General features: G+C 42.7%; 1 protein-coding gene across 3 annotated transcripts in view; it reads left to right on the top strand.

Annotated features, from left to right (window-relative positions):
- The window catches only part of STAT4 (signal transducer and activator of transcription 4), a 90156-nt gene that overhangs the window by 29071 nt on the left and 41423 nt on the right, over positions 1 to 19662 (top strand). For all 3 annotated transcript variants that reach the window (XM_006117890.4, XM_075934199.1, XM_075934200.1), the window contains exons 4-7: positions 10821 to 10919; positions 13527 to 13619; positions 16009 to 16087; positions 19127 to 19212. In XM_006117890.4, coding sequence (XP_006117952.1) covers positions 10821 to 10919; positions 13527 to 13619; positions 16009 to 16087; positions 19127 to 19212 — 357 coding nt within the window. The remainder of the gene's footprint in view (positions 1 to 10820; positions 10920 to 13526; positions 13620 to 16008; positions 16088 to 19126; positions 19213 to 19662) is intronic.

The following is a 19662-nucleotide window of genomic DNA, read 5'->3' as shown; positions in this document are numbered from 1 at the left end:
AAGATTATAGCAGGGTAAGAATGGAACGAATATAGACACACTCAAAACAGGAGAGAGTGTTGTCTTTTAATGCCCACTTCAGTGCCACATTATCTCACTTGAAATCTCACTCCTTTTCTATAGTCTATCTTATGTTCAGTAGTTTTTTTCTTTTGATCTGCAAGAGCAGAATTGTGTTTTTAATCTTTTCACATAGATTGAGTGCTCCTGAACAATGCCAGATGAAACACCCAGCAGACTGAATTCTACTTTTTATCCACAAAGCAGATGCCATGTCAGAATCATGTGCGAAAACTTCCCCATCATTGTAACTCTATCCTGACAGTGACACTAGCTATGTGAATTAATACCAGTTTGAGCTCTTTCCTCTGTAATGCGAATTAAGTCCAAAGAAACATTAGGAAGGACAATATTTATATCTCATTACCTAGTCTCCCTTGGGCCTGACATCGTCCTTTTTCTGTGTTAATTCCCTGTACCAGAATTTGGCCTACATTAAATCTGAATGGGTAAATAGCAAACAATAAGAAATGTATATTTAAGGTGTTCTGATCTATTAGGCTAGTTAACTGTTATTTTCATTACTAACAATCTGCCCCAATAGATATTCTACTTTAACTGCTAGAATTCCCCACTACAAATCTTGGCCTATACAAGGCACAAACCCATCAACTGAGCTAACCAGCCTGCCATGAGTGCATTAGCTCTGGTGGGAAATTTTATGTATTTATATTTTATTGAACACCCTCCCAATAAGGAAGAATGAAAAGAAAGGCAGAAGAACAAAAAGGTAAAGGGAGGGAAAGGAAAGGAAGAAAGGGGGCAAGGTGGGAAAGGGGTAAAAGAATTTGAAAGCTCTTGTGTGACTTTTTAGAATCCTTTGATTAATTCCCAATCAGGCCCCAGTAGATCAGGACTGAGAACAGATTATAAGTTTCTTTCTCCCATCTATATATGCATTTAAACTCTAATAACTCACAGCATCCACTCTTACAATCTTGTCTGAATTAGAACAATTCTCTTTTTAAGAAAAAATCCACACCATAATTTTTCCCAACCAGATGTATCCTGTAAGTATTTCCAGGTCCCAAAGACCGTCCCTAATTTAGATTGTCTTCACCAGGCCTAGGACGAAGATTTGTACTGTTTGAAGTAGGGATGTAAAATACCATTGACTTGGCTAACCGATTAAACAGATTGTTTAACCGATTACAGGGCAGAAGCCTGGCCAGAGAGCTCCTGCCTGCAGCCCCCCTGCCAGAGGCCATGGTGCTCCACAGGCAGAGGTTGGTCTGGTGTCCTGGTTAAAGCAACCCCTGCCTGTGAGGTGCCCTGGCTTGCCATGGACAGAGGCTGCCTCATCCTGTTTCATCCTCCTGATGGAACAAAGATTTGTATGTATCTTTGAACCCTAGCCAAGGGGTAAGCACCTTGCAAAACGTTAAAAACTCTACTGTTGATCTACAATTAAGGCTGACCCAACACAAAATTATGTTTCATTCACACTGACCCCTGAATAGGTGACAATGCATGGGCCTTGCCAAAACAGATTGCCTCTGGTGATGTGCGTGCCCCAGAACCACACTGGCTCACATGTGCTGGGACTGGCCCAAGATACAATCCTTTTGGCTAGAAGCAGGCAGGAGGATTAATATGATGGCTGCATCCTTAAAAATTAATTCTCAGTAGTGTGTTTTGAGATATATCCCATCATGTTGGAAACACACCTGGAAAGCTTGGTTGTCTAGACAGTGATTGTCACTAAAGGACTCACATATTGCTTAGATGGAAAAGCAGACTGCCTTCAGGCACAGAAGCGTAGCACAGCACCTGGGCTGACCTGGCAGCTAATGAATGGGTAAAATTTCAGCAAACAGGAGCCTTAGACATCTGTTTCTGTTCTTTAGGAACATAAGCACAGGAAGCACGGTGTGGGGAGTGCTGCACAACTTTTGTGCCCAGGGTCCCGGCCACTAGCTCGCTACTGCCTGGGGGCTTCACTGCCAAACCAGGGTCCTGTTCATTTGCCAGCCCCAGGTCTTTTTAGTTAACTGTTACTAATGCTCTAGTTTAGAGCGACTATGGTAGAAAAATAAACCACACAGTCCTCTTCCTTTGCCACCATCTCACCCCTATCACAAGAAGATTGTGGATTTTCCTTTTGGACTATGCCCCATCCTCATAGAGACTGACTGGGCTCTCATCTCCCACAGCAGCACAGATATGTAGTCAGGTGACAAGAAAACCTAGGATTAGAATAACTTATCTGTGAATGAATCACAGCCTGCTTGCTCAGAAGGGAGAAGTGCTGCCTTGACATGATCATTTCTCTCATCTCTTCAGAACCTGGTGGAAGGGGATCACGCATGCTCACACATTGTCCAGTGCACACCTGCTGGATATCAGTGCAAAAATTTGGCTAGGTCTTAGTATAGTTTGAAATGTCTTCTGGATTCCCTCTACAGCTGCCTTTAAGCAGCCAAGTTAGTGCTGGGGAGAGAGAGGATTCAGCCAATAGCAGCATGACTCCTGCTCCTTCCTTGCTGTCAGAGGGAAAGGAGATTGTGTGGAAATCAGTAGAGCAGCAGTCATGTGTGTGTGATTAAGCGATCCCTTCCCTAAAATCTCAGGATTTGAGTGGAAAGAAAAGTTCATCTGCTGCAAACTCCAGTAGGCCCTGATCTCTTCCCCTGTGTGGGAATGCTTAGTAGCACATTTTATTGTATTACATTTTCTGAGTTTCCTTCCTCCTACACCATCTGTAGGAGATGGTTGACTTGTCCTGCGCTAATTAAGCTCTGCTGTATATCTGCCCACAAAATTTATAAAAGTTTTTAGTACTGGTATCCTAAGGAATTTAAAGAGGTCCTGGAAATTACACAGTTTACAGTATGCTGAAATAAAGAGGGGAAATACAGAATTGTATATGTACGTTCTAGGACTTCCCCATGTCATGAGAATTGCCTTAAAGAAGGAGGTTGACTTTGAGATCTCTTCTTTAAAGCATCCTGAGGATGGGGGGAGGGGAATCTAAAAAGATAAATCTAAGATAAGTACAGAAAATAGATACTGACACAGGTACTTCCTTCTTGACCTAGATAAAACAGAAACATATTGGCTGTCGGAATATCCCTTAAATAATAATACTCTAAACTTGAAAAGTTGCCTTTTGAGAATTCTCAAGCACTTTCAAAACAAAGAACCATCAAATGAGGGGAGAGGTACAGGTCAGTATTATCATCCATACTCAGTGGATGGATAAGCAGAGACAGACAGTATTGGGAAAAAAGCCTGCCTTTCTGAAGAGTTCAGTGTCCTTTTAAAGGTAGAATAGAAAAGAATTCAAAGGAAAAGAAGGGTGGGTTATGCTTTTAGTTCTTCTTTATGATACATAAAGAAAGTCTGGAGTTTTTTCTATATTTTTTTAAACAGGGTTTTTTCCTGCCTTAAAAAAAGAATAGCCTGGAAGACAGCATAGTGAGGGAGTCCATGGCAGAGACAGGTGTGCTGAAGGCTCAGAAAGGTGTGGTTCCAGGAGGCTGAAGGCCTCACCCCTAAGAGAGAAGATACTCCCCAAGAAGGGACTGTCACATTGGAGTGGACTCCCCAAGAAGAGGCTGTTGCACTGCAGGCGGTTCCCTCCAGGGACTCTACAGGCCACTAATGGGCATCACCCATTAGTCCATGACAATGTGACAAAGTTTCCCTGCAGTATTTATATCTTGTAATGAGGCTGCCTCTAGTAAATATGGTTGTTTAATCTCATCATTTGCAGTCTGACTGCAGTTTGACTGGGAAGATAGCGGAGCTCTATGATTAGGGGTCTGGGCAGGAAACTAAGAAGGCAAGAGACTGGGGGGTAGAGGGAGGAGACTTCTGGGTATATCTGAGCAAAATCCCTCATTTGCACATAGAAAAGAATTTCTAGTCACCAAATAATACTTACAGCCTAAAACCAGTTAAATATGTAGTCCCCATTTAGCCTGCACAAATGCCTTTCTGCATCTGCACATGCAAGATTTTATATTTATTAATATTGGACATAATTCTACAAGCTGTTTGAAAACTTGGCCAAAAATATCTATCCCTAAAAGTTATTATGAGTTAACTCTTTTAGAAATGATCCGTTTCTCTTTTTCTTCATGATCTATTAAGGTACTTGTATCTCATCTGTTGTCTTATATGGATTGTAGAATCTATATCCTCTGTAGGAAATGTATGGGTTTTTTCTTAGTAAATATCATCAGCATTCAGAGAATGTTTTCACCTGTTCAGAATGCAAGCATTTTCCACTAACTGTTTGCTTCATTTAACAGTGTCCTGGTAGTTACTGAGAAGAAAAAACTGTCCAAATATTAATTATTTATTTATTGTAGCTCACTATGCAAATATTTTTATGTTAAGAAAGGAAATGTTTGTATATGTACAAAACAAAGGAAAAGAGCAGAAAAATATTTTTGACAAAAGACAAATTTAGTAAATTTAAAAGTTAAAAATAAAACTTTCAGATGAAATTTCATCCAACTCTTTCTACTGCTCTTCTCTGTTGGCTTTCCTTTAGCCTATGTTAGATATTAATAAGCCCATCAACACTTACAAGGAAAACTCAGAGCCTTGAAATCAGGTTATGAGAAATAATTAAAGAAAGCAAAGATTTCCCATTGTCTGGGTTTAAAACTTTTCACAGTAGATAATTGCTGTAACATATTTATTAAATATGTATATAAACTTAAACCAATACAATGTGGCCTAATTGTGGGATCTGTATTCTCCTTTGCTGGCTAGCTGCAGCATGCTATGGTACATTATATCATACCCTACAATTGTATTACATTCCCTGACTTCAAGCTCATTAAGTTTTTCCATATCCTACCCACCACTGTCTTTTTTGGTGCCTCTTTTTCGGAGGTCATTTTCTGCTTCTCACTCAATAGCAAAATTCATACTTAGCCAAATTCTGTCTTCAATTACATTGGTCAATTAAGGGCAAAACTGGATCAAGGTGAGAATTTTTATGGGGGAACTTAAACTGATAATTGAAGAAAACTGGGTGGTAATCTGCATACATTTTCAGCACCCAGGACAATAATCATTGAGAGCTGTATAAAATGAATTGGGGCATTAAATGTTAAGCCTTTAAATATGTTATTCTGGAGAGCAAAGACAAGGGGAGTGGGTGATATAACACAGAGAAATCTCTACCCACCACCAGCCAGTGTGTAGTTCCTTGCACACAAAAGTTGAGCTTTGTAGGCCTGAGAGGAAAGGGAGTTAGTTCCCCCTTAATCACTGTTATGTCTTAAACAGCTCAGTCATTAATTTTTTTCATTGTGGAAATAAGAGGGGGGAAAAAAGCTTTGTGTACAACTGCTATCTGTAGAAATGCTGGGAAAGTCCCCATTACCTGGTGTTCGTATGGTGGGGATTTTAAATCATCCCACTGACAAGAGTTTCTTTTGAAACGCCTTTTCTATGTAAATACATTTCCTGACTCCAACACAGAATTTCATTTTTGTTGACTTTGTTAAACAGCTTTTTCTTGAATCCTTTCTCTTTCACGAGGGCAGTGGTTAAAAAAAAAAAACTACAGAGTTTGAGGGAGTCCATTTTTGCCCTCTTTTTGGTTCTTTGAATGGCCATTCCTCAGCCAGCTGGATGCAGACCCTCTGACCTTATCCCCGTTCCCCCAAACTAAGGCTTAAAATGGACTCAGAGGCTCAACCTACATTGAAAGAGAGGTCTCTGAGAAAGGTCTGTCACTATGTTATGATCCTCTTCTGCAATCTGTGTGGGCAGATCCTTACATCTTCAGGCTCTTTATGGGCATTGTCTGCCCATGACTATCTGACTGCAGGATTAAGTCTGTGGTATATTAAATATGCTGCCTAAACGCTAAGGCTGTGTCTACATTGGTGCAATCTTGCGCCAAAGCAGCCGCTTTTGCGCAAAAACATGCTTCCTGTCTACACTGGCGGGGAGTTCTTGCGCAAGAACACTGACATTCTCATGTGTGAAATCAGTGCTTCTTGCGCAAGAACTATGATGCTCCCGCTCAGGAATAAGCCCTCTTGCGCAACTGTTCTTGCTCAAGAGGCTAGTGTAGAGAGGCAACATGAATTTCTTGCGCAAGAAAGCCCGATGGTTAAAATGGCCATTGGAGCTTTCTTGCACAAGAGAGCATCTACTTTGGCACAGATGCTTGCCAAAAGCACATCTCTTGCGCAAAAGCACATCTCTTGCACAAAGGCACGTGCCAGTGCAGACACTCTCTTGCGCAAATACTTTAATGCAAGAACTCTTGCGTTAAAGAGTATTTGCGCAAGATCATGCCAATGTAGACGTAGCCTAAGATTTTGTTGTAGGCTGTTGGGATGCTGTTGCTGGGTGATTAATTCAGACTAGCCACTCTTCAGGCTGTGCACCTGCAGAGTGCCAGTGAAGATATCATGATTGCAGCAAAGACTCCTTCTAGCCAGCCTTCTCCAACACAGAGCACTCAGGCATAGGAGCTGGGGCTATCAGCAGAAATATATTAAGAATATCAGCAGAAATACGATAAGAATTATAAAGAACTAGCTAAGCGATCAACAAGCATTTACTGATTAATCTTCAGGGCTGGTTCCTCAGATGGTATAAATTAGCCATTGAGTTCACTGGGAGTGGTGCTAATTTTCACCAGATGAGAACAATATTTCCCTGAATCTTTATCCCTTGCCTCATGAAGTACTACTCCAGTCAAACAGTATGAGGCTTCATTCCTCCACAAGAATATCCTCAAATCCCAGGCCTGATCACATGAAGTCCCACATTCCCCTTATCTTCTTTTGTGTAAATGGAAGGTGGCAGCACAGTTTCATTCAGAAATTACTGAGGGCTAGATTGACAACATGCCCATACAAGGAAGTAAGAATCCTCCTTATACCATATCTGTACCCTTGTATCTACCTGAGCTGTGATAAGCAGCACGTGTGCCCAGTGTTCACTCTTTCCATCCACATGTAGAATAAATTTTATGTGCACCAAGACATTGACAGATGTGCACCATGAATAAAAACACATGCTGGCAGCTGTGGGATGCTGTGAGCACACTGCTAATCAGCAAGGCGGTGTTGGAATCTCTCTTGGGTGGCTACCCAACTGCTCAGCTAACAGGGAACTGTGCCCCTGATAACTCTCCTTAATTCCTACAGAGCGAATGGGTGGGAAGAGGGCAGGGAGGGTTGAGGAATGGGCAGAACTTTGGCTCTGCTACTGTAACACACTGGCCAACACAACTGTGCTGATGCAAGAAAGAGCTGTAAATTACCAACAACAACCTTCCCCACCCACTTTCCCTATATCTTCACTGGGGATGTTAAAATTAGTTTTTGGTTTTTTTGGTAAACGTAACTGCTGGAGGGCAAGTGGCTCCCTGGAAACCGGTGTTTGCAGGGAGCCTGCTTAAAAGCTGGCTCTCTGCGAGCACCAGCTCCTGCCTGCTCCCTCCCATGCTGCTTTATCAGAGGCAGCAGTACTGGGGGAGAGGGAGGCGAAGGGGAGTTTGTGTGTAACCATGAAGGTTAACTGATGAGCCCAAGCTGATCGGTTTACCATTTAAACGTGTGCACTATCACATCCCACAGCAAGGAGGAGGCAGGAAGGGAGCTGTGCTTTAGAAGGGTGACTGAGGTGCAGTGCCTCCTGGAATGGTGCTGGTTCTTCACGACCAGCTTGCTGAAGCTAGTGCTTAAAATCACAATCTTGCTCTTGCCCTTTATTCGCTTCTGAGGGTAAGTACAGCTCTTTGAACTTGTCACATTCTTTTCAGCAACACTCCAAAGGGACATTAGGAGATACAGCATGAGGCACAGCTATGGGAAGTTTATTTTACCTCTTTTAGCAGGTACATTACTTAACATTCAGCTGGTTAATTCTGAAGCCTTGTTTCAACACTCAAGACTGGCCTACACTACCACTTCAATGTAACTTACACCACTCACAAGTGTGAAAAAGACACTCCCAGAGCATCATGAATTACATCAACCTAAGCCCTGTTCACACTAGTGCTGTGTCGGCCAGAAACAGTCTCCCACTGACATAACTTCTGTCTCTTGTGGGATGGAGTAATTATGCTTATGGGAGAGTGCCCTCCCATCTGCATAGTGCATCTTCACTAGACACACTACAGCAGTAGGGGTATGCTTAGACAACAGGGTATTTTTTTTTTTAAAGTGGCCTTTTTTTCGAAAAAACTTACCCTGCATCTAGACTGCAGCCGCGTTCTTTCAAAAGTAAATTGAAAGAACGCGGTAGTTTTTTTCGATCACGGAAAACCTCGTTTTACCAGGAAGAACACCTTTTTTTCGAAAGTGCTCTTTTGAAAAAAGGCGCTATGTAATGCAAACTGCTTTTTCAAAAGAGAGCATCCAGACTGCCTGGGTGCTCTCTTGGAAAAAGCGGCTTGCTTTCTCGAAAATACTAGTTGTAATCTAGATGCTCTTTATTGAAAGAGGCTTTTTCGAAAGTATCTTTAGAAAAAGCCTCTTTCAAAAGAGGCTTACAGTCTAGACATAGCCTAGGGTTGCCAGGTGTTTGGTTTTGAACAGGACAGTCCAGTATTGGAGTTTTCTGTTTGGGAAACAAATTGAGAAAATATAAATGTCCAGTATTTTCTAAATAAGATGTAATGTAGATTGTGATGTAATGTCAAGTGTGTCCAGTATTTTTGTTGAAGCCATCTGGCAACCCTGTACAACAGTGCAGCAGCGCCAGTGTAGTGCTTGAGTGGAGACTTGCCTGGTGTAACAACAGCCAAAGCTTCTCTGCAAAGGATAGGTGACCTTTCACTCCTTGTTCTGTTGACTGCAAAAGTCCTGTGCCTTTCAGTTTCTGTCTGGCAACACAACACTAGGGGCAGCACAATGTGTAATATCAAACAGCCAGTCACAGTGATTAAAATTATTTGTATTTCTCTTGAAGGTCAATCTTTCTGTTATACTCTGCTGCCTTGCAACTGCAGACAGCACATGCAGTAAAAACACTTTTCAGTTATCCACAACTCGTTCAAAAATACTAAGGGACTTTTCTTTCTTTCTTTCTATATATATATTTGCATTTAGTGCTACTCCTAAGAATTCAATTGTGCAATCACATTTATATGAACAGACATGATGAGTCTATGCACTCTTCCATCACACACCCATCCTGACCCTGTTGTCAAACAGTGGAACAGCTGGGTTAAGAAATCATGAAATGTTTTAAGAAATGTGAAGCTTATTGTGCCAGACCCCCCTCCCCCACCAAAAGAAACAAGAATAAGAAAAATATGTAATTGAAACAAAGCAGAATGAGTGTGAAAACTTAATTAGATGGCGAAGGGAAAATACTGCAAAAGAGACTTAAGTATTTGATTCAGGAAAAGTGTGAGAAATGGTGCTGAACACATTATAATACAAGTATGAAAAACACAGAGTAAACAAATATGGCAGAAGAAAGACAAAAGCACAAAAAACATGACTGCAAAAGGCCCTGCTTTAGGAAAACTAGCTTTCCAGTTTTCCAAAGAAAGCAAAATCTTTAATAATATTTGGTCCACTTTGGCCTTATTCTCATCTCACAACCGTTCTAAACTAGCTCAAGTCCATTAAATATAGTGATTCTGCCTCTGGTTTACATTAGTGTAAATGAGAGGAAAATTGGACTCCTTGTCTTGGGAGAAAAGCTGCTTGTTCTATGTATCACTGGAAGGAAAATTGTTCATAAAGGTTGGCTAAAATGAGAAAAGAGTTACGTCTATTATATACTGGGACTTTTCTGCTTACATAGTTACTATGCTGATATGTGGTATACAGTTTGCTTACTAAAATGCATGCTATGTGCTGGATTGAAAATGGAAACCCAGATAAAAAGTGCATCAAAAATTTGCTGACAAGAATGCCATCTCAAATTAGATACGTTTTAATTTGAAGGTCAAATTGTTCCATTGTTTTACATAACGCACAGCTATAATTTAATAATCTTTATAGTAATATATTTACAATAATGGCAATAATTGATGCTGCATTGCAGCACAAATCTACATTCAGTAATATATGTTATGAGATTATTGTGAGCAATGCAATCACAATTTGTTTTTAAGAGGGGAAAAATCCCCTACTACTGTAGAAGCCTCCATATTATCTGGACATACAAATAAGTTACTTAGGATGCCTTTTGATTTTTACTGTAATCCTTGTCCTCCCACCCCTTTTGCTCCCACCTCATTAAACTTACTTGTGTGACTTGTCTGTTGTAAGAATGTAAGTTCTTCAGAGCAGGGACTGTGTCGTGCTTTGTGTATTTGTGCCTTGTGTATACTTAGTACAATGGGACTCTGAATGGGTCCTTTAGGTGCTACTGTGATGTGAATAAATAATAATATCATATGAATGTATCCAGTACATGTCTTTTAAGAAGTTGTGCAGGTGCTTTAAGTCAGCTTAGTCGAAACTACACATATTCTCGAAAATCCCAAACCACCGTTAACAGCTTGTCAGCTGAATCAGCACTAGTATCAGTGGAAGTCAGCCCTGTCCTCTGATCCAGCTCAGAACAAGTCTAAAGGACACAATGCTGAAAATAGTGTCACTAACAGGCAGGCCATCTACATAAGGGCTCCCATTGTGGTTAACACCAGTTCATAGCTGAACCAGTGTTGTCAGTAGTGGGAAATATTAGTGAAATCTCCTAAACCTATAGAAGGCCACAGTTAGTAGATAATAAAATAAAGATTTGTATTATTTACAAAGGGAAAATCTGGTATTTCTTTTAATTTTAGCATTACAATGTATTTATGTTTGCAGGGAAAATATCATGGTAATCCTATGCACATAGCAGTTATCATTTCAAACTGCTTAAGAGAAGAGAGAAGAATACTAGCTGCAGCCAGCATGCCTGTACAGGTAACATATTACATTTTATTGAACTAATATGGTCCTGTTGATCACATGTACTGAGGACCAGATTGGAGAGCAAGATCTGGCCCTCTGTCTCCAAATCATGTAAACAGCAAGTGCAAGTTAGCTTTTGCAGAACCTGACCTTTCATATTAATTTAAGTGGCTTCAGTATGTTACTGGTCACTGCAGGAAACTATAGAAATGTCTTGTGACAGAAGATGTTATTTCTGAAGCATGGAGCAGTTTTTAACTCGTGCTGCATAAAACAAGTGTCATTGTTGTATTTATTATGTAATATTTGTCATGCTAATGTACGTAAACTTTAAGGCTGGAAGGGACCCCGATGATCATCTAGTCTGGCCTTCTGCATATTTCAAGCTACAAAGCCTCACCCACTCCTGAAGTAGATCTCTAATCTTTAGCTGAGTTACTGAAGTCCTCAAATCATGGTTTTAAGCAAGGGAGGGCAAATATTGGCCTGTTGGCCAGATCCAGTTTGCCAGGGTCAGCTTCTGGTGGGCCCACAATGCTATATTCACCTGCACAGCTGCAGGTAACTGCGCTCACAGCTCCCATCAGTCATGGATCACCATTCCTAGCCAATGGGAGCTGCGGGAAGTGGTGTCCTGGTCTGCACCACTTCCTGGTGCTCCCATTGGCTGGGAATATGGGCCAGTAATATAGGCAAGGGAAGGCATGGACTTTCCAAAGTTGCCTACACCCTCCAGCCACCGAGGAAGTCTGTGGGGTCGCGGCACAGCAGTCTGGCTTCCACTGCTTCTAGAGAGGACTGGGGCCGCATTGCAGCAGCTCGGCTCCTCAGTTGCAGGGGAGGGCTGGGGCAGTGTCACAGCAGCCTGGCTCCCTGGCTGCTGGGGAGGATTGGGCTTGGGGCTGCAGAATGGCAGCCCCAGTCCTGGAGGTGGCCAGGAAGGACTGGGCGGGGGGGGGGAGGGGCTTGACTCTAGGGTCGGGCCTGGAGTGGAAGGGGTAGGCCTCGGGCTTGCCTTCCCCACCTTGGCCTTCATCTGCCACCCATGGCTGGGAACAACAAACTGTGGCCAACAGGAGCTGCAATCAGCAGTACCTATGGCTGTGCCAGTAAATATAGTGGTGGTGGCCAGCCAGGAACTAAACCTGACACACTGGATCCAGCCCATGTTATTGCCCACCCTTGTTTGAAAGGCTTCAAGTTACAGAGAATTCACCATTTACCCTAGTTTAAACCTGCAAGTGACCCTTGCCCCATGCTGTAGGGTAGGGGTGGGCAAAGGGACCTCCGCAGGCCAGATCCGACCCACCAAGTGGGTTGATCTGACCCACAAAGGCCCTGCCCCTCGCTCGCCCCCAGGCCAGTTAGGACCTGGGGGCAGGGGGAAGCGCACAAAGTTTCCTCCACCCTACCAGGAGCGTGCGGCGCTTAGAAGTGCCACGTGCTCCTGGCAGGGAGGGAGGAGACTTCATGTGCTCTCCACCTCCAAGCCCTGATTGGCCTGGGGGCGGAAGGAGTGTGCAAAACTTCCTCCGCTCTGCTTAAAAGCGCCACTCGCTCCTGGCAGGGAAGGAGATTTCACACACTCCCCTGCCCCCAAGCCCTGATTGAAGGGGGAACGCATGAATTCTCCTCCCACCACCAGGGGCGTGGGCGCCCAGGGGGAACCTCGGGGGGGGGGAGGGGGACAAAGACTTTACGCGCTCCCTCACCCCCAGACCAATCATGGTCTGTGGGTGGGGAAGCAGGGAAGTATCCTGGCCCTGCCCCTTCCGCTTGAGGCCATGCCCCCTCTGGTGCGGCCCAGGGCCACTTCAAAAATTTCTGAAGTGGCCCCCAGCAAAAAATTATTGCCCACCCTTGCTATAGAAGAAAGCAAAAAGAAAAGAAAAATACTAGAGCTTTGGCCAATCTGGCCCAGGGGAAAATTCCTTCCTGTCCTCAAATATGGCAGTCAGTTAGACCCTGAGTATAAGACCTACCATATAGACACCTGGGAAAGAATTCTCTGTAGTAAAACCGAGAGCCTTCCCCAGCGAATGTCCTGTCTCCCACACTTAAGGACTTTTGCTGTTGGCAGTTGCCAGTGGGCTGCATGCCATTGTAGGCAGTCCCATCACATTATCTCCTCTATAAACGTATTTAAAATGTTAATATGTTTTTTTAAATGCACAAGACAATCCAAAGCTATACAATATACATTTTGTGAAAAATTGAAGGAAAAATTCAGACAGATTCGTGTAAGTTCTGTTAAGTTAATAACTTGTGCATAGAATGTACGCACTTACTGGGATATTGAAAATATTTTTTCAGCAATATAACTATCTTCCTACAATATATTTTAATTTTGGATTTTCCTGTTTTTTAAACATTTATTATATTTTAAAATGTTTGCAAAACTATCCGTTCTGATCTCAAGATCTGGTCAGTACTGTTTATTTGTCTGTGGAACTACAGTGATTTATACCAGCTGAAGATCTAGCCCTAAATCCGATACTATGTGCTAGATGTGGTAGTGGAGTTGTTTGTATGGAATGCTCTATGTATCACAAAATAGGAATGCTGTTTAAGATATCAGACATAGATGGCCTATACACTACATATTTAATTTTGTTCTAGGGACCACTGGAAAAACAATTGCAGAATTCTGTAGTTTCAGAAAGACAAAGAAATGTGGAGCACAAAGTGTCAGCCATTAAGAATAGTGCCCAGGTAAGTTGTGTCTGTTACAGTCTGGGATGGTGTGTCAGGTTCTAGGACTCTGCACAGACACAAGTTTATTGCTGCAGATTCAGTCACACATACGATTAATTTGGGGTTTAGCACTTCATCCCAGAAGTCTCTCGCTATAGTAGGGGGAACTAAGGACAGAAAAAGTAAGGTGCAGCTGGGATAATATTAGAAACTACTTTGCTCAAGAAGAAGTTTGGCCTGAGGTTTGTCTTTGTTATTCTTTATAAAAGAACAAAGGGGGAAAAAATGGGGAGAATTTGGATGTCTAATCTAGGGAACAGGGCACTGGATCAGTACCTACGGTGTGCCTAGACTACAGGGTTTTTTTGAAAGAAGTCTTCTTTTTTCGAAAAAACATACCCTTCATCTAGACTGCTGCTGCGTTCTTTCAAAAGTAAATTGAAAGAACGCAGCAGTTTTTTCGACCACGGAAAACCTTGTTTTACGAGGAAGAACGCCTTTTTTTGAAAATACTCTTTTGAAAAAAGGGGCTATGTAATACAAACTGTGCTTTTTCAAAAGCGAGTATTCAGAGTGCCTGGGTGCTCTCTTTCGAAAAAGCGGCTTGCTTTTTCAAAAGTACTGGTTGTAGTCTAGATGCTCTTTATTGAAAGAGGCTTTTTCGAAAGTATCTTTCGAAAAAGCCTCTTTTGAAAGAGGCTTGTGGTCTAGACGTAGCCCTAGGTATTTAGGTTCCAGATAGTCATAGAGGAGAAGCAGCTGGTGGCTAAGGCCCAGCAGCCTGCCCATAATGCTGATCCAATATTGCAAACTGCTGCATAGAATCTGTTGCTGGGGCTTTTTGTGGTGAGGGTGAATTTCATTGAAAAGGAAAGAGTAAATAAGAATAATGGTTAGGAGCTACAATTTTATAAAGTATGCTTGAGTTGTGCATGGAAAATAGCCAACTGTGCATACAACTGCATACCTTGTATTAACATTTCCAAAGTTAGTCCCCAAAATAGAAAAAAATAGTAACAGATGTGGCTGTCTGTCTACACATCTCGATTTGGAGACTGGATTTTTATAATCCTCTAAACATTTATTTCAGAGTTGCTTAGTGTCCACTTTTCAACCAGAAAGTCTGGACACCAAAAATCCAGTGACTGCAGTGGGTGAAAAGAGGAGCAGGTTCATCAAGCCACTCCAGTCCTTGCTCAGCTGAGGCCGCCTCCTGCCTGCATCTAGTGGGCAGAGCAAGCAGGCAGCAGGCTCACCATTGGGTTGTAACCCTAACCCAGCCCAGCCCCAGAGCAGAGGGAGCCTTGTTGCAGCTTATTTATCTCATAATAGTTGAGAATAACTTTAAATCTCCAAATAGGCCAAACAAAAATTATAAAAAATGAAAAATTAGAGCTCTCAGTTAAAAAAGGGAAGTTATCCTGCAGTGGTAATAATCTCCAAACATGTTCACATCAACATTGTAGAAGTGTTTTGTTTAGTTTTTGAAATTTGTTCTTGGGCTTATAGTTTTAAAGGTAAATTATTGAAGATCCACATTAAAAACTTCCCATGCCATAATTTGAGGAGTTGTGTGTTCCAATCCATAAGCTTATATTTAATTAATAATTTTCATAGTGTAATTAACTATTCTTCAAAGAATGACAATTTACACTACCAGACTACAACATTTTTAAAAGTGGGTGGAGGAGAGGTAGAACATCCTAGACTTGCTTGAGTGTCAAATGACAGTTATTCCAATAGTTTACATAAATGTGTTTTTTAATTAGATTTATATTATGAATGAGCAGTCTGAACTAATTTTTATCATTTCTACTTTCAAACAAATCAGTGAATACCTAAGAATTTGAATGATTATTTGAGGAGACTGGTTTAATGGCCAGATACACACAGGTACTTGGTATGCAGGCAAAACTGAATCAAGGTAGTTTGGCCACAGCAGAATTCAAGATTGAGCTGATTGTATCAATAAGGATAACAGTGTGTGAAATAGGGATGTTAAAATTAGATCAACTAATTGAATAGTTGACGGAATTTCCTGCCAGGGCTTTTGTACATTTCAAAGCAGAAGTGCCTGCATGGAGCCTGAAGTCAGCTGGGAACTCCCCACTGGCCCTGGGCTCAATGCTGCATTTCAGTCTTTGAAATGCACAAGAGCCAGACCCCATCCATAGAAAAGTGTGGCCCTTGATCACTTATCAAAATCTTGGCATGTCCCCTCATCAAAAATTGTTGCCCATCCCTGGATTAGTGATTAGGATATAAGCAGTTCTGTCAAACCTTTGAAATTCTCAAATGACATGTAAATATTGAAAGAACTGAACTACAAACTAGGTAAAAATAAAATAATGTAAATTAGAAACCGTCAGATGTGGTGCAATGCTGATTTTTTTTTAATTTATAAAAGATGACAGAACAAGATGTTAAGTACTTAGAAGATTTGCAAGAGGAGTTTGACTTCAGATATAAAACAATACAGAGCCTAGGTAAGCTTGTTCATACATCTTTCAAGATTCTGTGAGAAATATGTTGGATTATAGAGCTAGATTTCAGTGTCAGGTATGTTTTGTGTGTTCCTTTCTAAGCTCACAGAAGCACAGAAGCTGATACTTTGAGCTATATGCATGATGTGTACATAAAACTGCTCTATGTGCCACAATGCACACTTCTGGAGTTAAAAAGGTAATAATATCCTCAGTGTCTAGAGGCAGTTACTTTCTGTAAATGAGCTAGGAAGTAGTGTGATCAAGTCTTGGGAATTATTTTCTTCAAAACAATTTCTTCGTGTTTAACATGGCCCTTCCTCTTATAGAGTGGGATGTGTACAACCCCATGTTTTCCCCCATAGTGAAGTTTTCTAAACAGTGATTTTCAAACTATGAGTCATGATCCGGTAGTGGGTTGTGGAATGTCAGGCACTAGGTCTTATTGCTGTAGGGGGATCAGGTGATCAGTGAGGGTGCTAAGGTAGCTACCTGCCTGTACTGGCACCGCAGACTATGCTGCATCCCAGAAGCAGCTGGCAACAGCTCCAGCTCCTGGGAGAGGATGGGGGCGAGAGAGCACACAGGGCTCCATGCACTGCCCCCTGCCCTGAGCACTAGCTCCGCACTCCCATCGGCTAGGAACCTGCTGCTGGCTGCTTCTGGGGTGCAGCATGGTCTGCAGTGCCAGGAAAGACAGGATGCCTGCCTTAGCAGCCCCGCTGCACCACTGATTGGGAACCACTCAAGGTAAGCCCCTCCTGCCCCAGCCCTGACACCCCCAAAGCTCTTGTCCTCAGTAACACTGTAGTTAAATTATGTCGGGTTGTAGGCATCAACAATTTTCTTCAACTGGGCCATAAGAAAAGAAGCTTGAAAACCACTTTTCGAATAGCATTATATTAACCACTAGTTAGGACTTCTGATCTTTTAGACCAAAGTGGTGATAACCATCTGGTAAATATTCCAAATGCAGGCTTGAGCAGCTTGGGTCTGCATCCTGTCACACTTCAACAAGTTCTTCATGACCCTCATTCAGAAATGAAACTGGTGCCACGCTGTGTCTGCACTGAGATCTCCCTTTGAACATTCAGAGAAATCTGGGGCCCTATGTGCCCTACTTTCTTCAGCATGCCAGTCATATGAGACTTAGTATGTCAGAGCACAAATTTCAGTGGAAGACATATGCTAGTGCCCAGAATAGAAATAGATGGCATTAAGTTTTTCATTGAAGGTAGTTGCAGATGGAGAGAAAAGGAAATGGTCAGGATAGGAAGAAGTGAAGCCAGTGTACAGTTGGAGACAAGATCCTGTCAAGATGAAACATGGAGGCTACATCTACACTGCAGGTTTCTTGTGCAAGAACTTTTTGCAGAAGAGATCTTCCGCAAAAAGTTCTTGTGCAAGAATGCTTCCACACTGCCACGTGCTTTTGCGCAAGAGATGTGCTCTTGCGCAAGAGAATGTCCACACTGCCGTGGACGCTATCACGAAAGAAGGCTCTGATGGCATTCACAGAATGGCCATCAGAGCACTTGTGCTTTTTCCGATAGGGGTTTCAAGAAACTCCTATTGTCCGTCTACATGCGCCTTTGTACGCAAGAGCTCTTGCGCAAAAAGGTTTATTCCTAATAGAAAGAGGAATAACTCTTGTGCAAAAAGCCCTCTCTTCTTACAATGTACAGGCAGTCCCCGGGTTATGTCAGTCCGACTTAAGTCGGACCCCTAGTTACGAACCGGGGGTGGGGGGCCCGCTAGTGCGGGGTGCCTCCCACACTGTCGCCCCCTCTGGCGGCACGGGGGGCGCTTCCCCCCAGCAGACCAGGGAGATGCGGAGCGGCTTTTCTCGACACGGAGGACGCGGGCGGCGGGACTGCTAGTGCGCCCCCCCCCCCCCACCCCCAGCAGACCAGGCTTTTCTCGCCGACGCCTGGGGTAGAGCAGCTGGGGTGCTTCCGGGTTGGTCCCCGCAGCGCCGAGGTGCGGCGCTGCGGGGACCTACCTGGCAGCGCCCCAGCTGCTCTGTCCCAGGCGTCCAGATTCAGCTGCTGTTGAAACTGATCAGCGGCTGATTCCAGGAAGCCGGGGGCAGAGCAGCTCTGCCTCGGGCTTCCTGTAGTCAGCCCCTGGTCAGTTTCAGCAGCGGCTGACTTGGGAACACCTGGGGCAGAGCAGCTGGGGTGCTGCCGGGTTGGTCCAGTAGCACCGAGGAGCGGCGCTGTGGGACCAACCCAGCAGCACCCCAGCTGCTCTGCCCCAGGCGTGTCCGATTCAGCCGCTGCTGGTCAGTTTCAACAGCGGCTGAATCTGGACGCCGGTTCCGACTTACATACAGATTCAACTTAAGAACAAACCTACAGTCCCTATCTTGTACGTAACCCAGGGACTGCCTGTACTGTAAATTTTCTTGCTCAAAAATGCGCTTGTAGTGTGGGCGCTCTGCGAGTTTTTGCATAAAAAATGGCTGTTTTTGTACAAAAACTCTGCAGTGTAAATGTAGCCCTAGTGACCAGTACTCACAACTTCCAAAATTTTCATGGTGATGAGCACCGTAAAATCTCCCTCCCAAATGCCAAACGTTCTTGCATGCATCCCCCACCTACAAACATTTCCTCAACCCAACACATGGCTCATGTTTAGCTTCAAAAGAATTTTACTATGATTATTGATGGCACTGGGCACAATTTTATAATGGCTCACCACAAATACATAAATCCCATCTGAACCAGAATTATATAATAAAATAAGAGTATACACAGATATATAAGAATCTAATCATTTCTGTTACTCATTTCTTTCTTATATTTCTCCTGTTCCACACAAGAAAAAAATCCCAAGATACTCAGCTCCTATAATAATTCTTAAATTCATATTAGAATCAGTCTATTCAACTGAAATTATATAAACTCTAATTACAAACATTAGTACGTTTCTTTACTAGCTGCCATGATATTACCTGTTTAGGGCTTCCCCCCCATCCATTATAAACACATACACTTACACTGAGGTTACAAGATGATTTTTCTTCTCTTCCCCCTGTAGAACAGGGTGACAAAAACAGCGTCCTGATGAAACAGGAAATGGTGACGTTGCAGGAAATGCTTAATACCTTAGACTACAAAAGAAAGGTTAGTAACATGTTTTATCATTTGTGGTTCATTTGCTTTCTCCCCCCTGCTCCCACACTGAATAATCACATTTCAGGAGGCACTTGCACAAGCTCTCCCACAAAAAAAAAGCAGATAAACATAATTTTGTGTTACAAATACCAAGAGGTGATGGGGGTTTTGACCAGCCATTAAATAACTGACAATTCTAAAGAGTACAACTGAGGGCATGAACAGGGTCGTCCTTAGGATTGATGGGGTCCTATATAGTATTGTTAAACTGGTGCCCCTTGTGGTAGCAGGAGGGGATGATGATGTTTTAGAGATGCGATTTTATAATTGTCAGCAACACACTAATGAAATATTTTTAAACTAATGTTTACCTAAGGTCCTGTAGACTAAATACAGTAAATTCAGAAACTGACAGTATATACCTGTGGTAGGCAAATGCCTGTTAAATAGCTTCATTAC

Source organism: Pelodiscus sinensis, chromosome 7, assembly GCF_049634645.1.
Source record: "Pelodiscus sinensis isolate JC-2024 chromosome 7, ASM4963464v1, whole genome shotgun sequence".
Taxonomy (NCBI): domain Eukaryota; kingdom Metazoa; phylum Chordata; order Testudines; family Trionychidae; genus Pelodiscus; species Pelodiscus sinensis.
The sequence above is the reverse complement of the archived record's forward strand: the minus strand, read 5'-3'. Positions and strand labels throughout refer to the sequence as shown.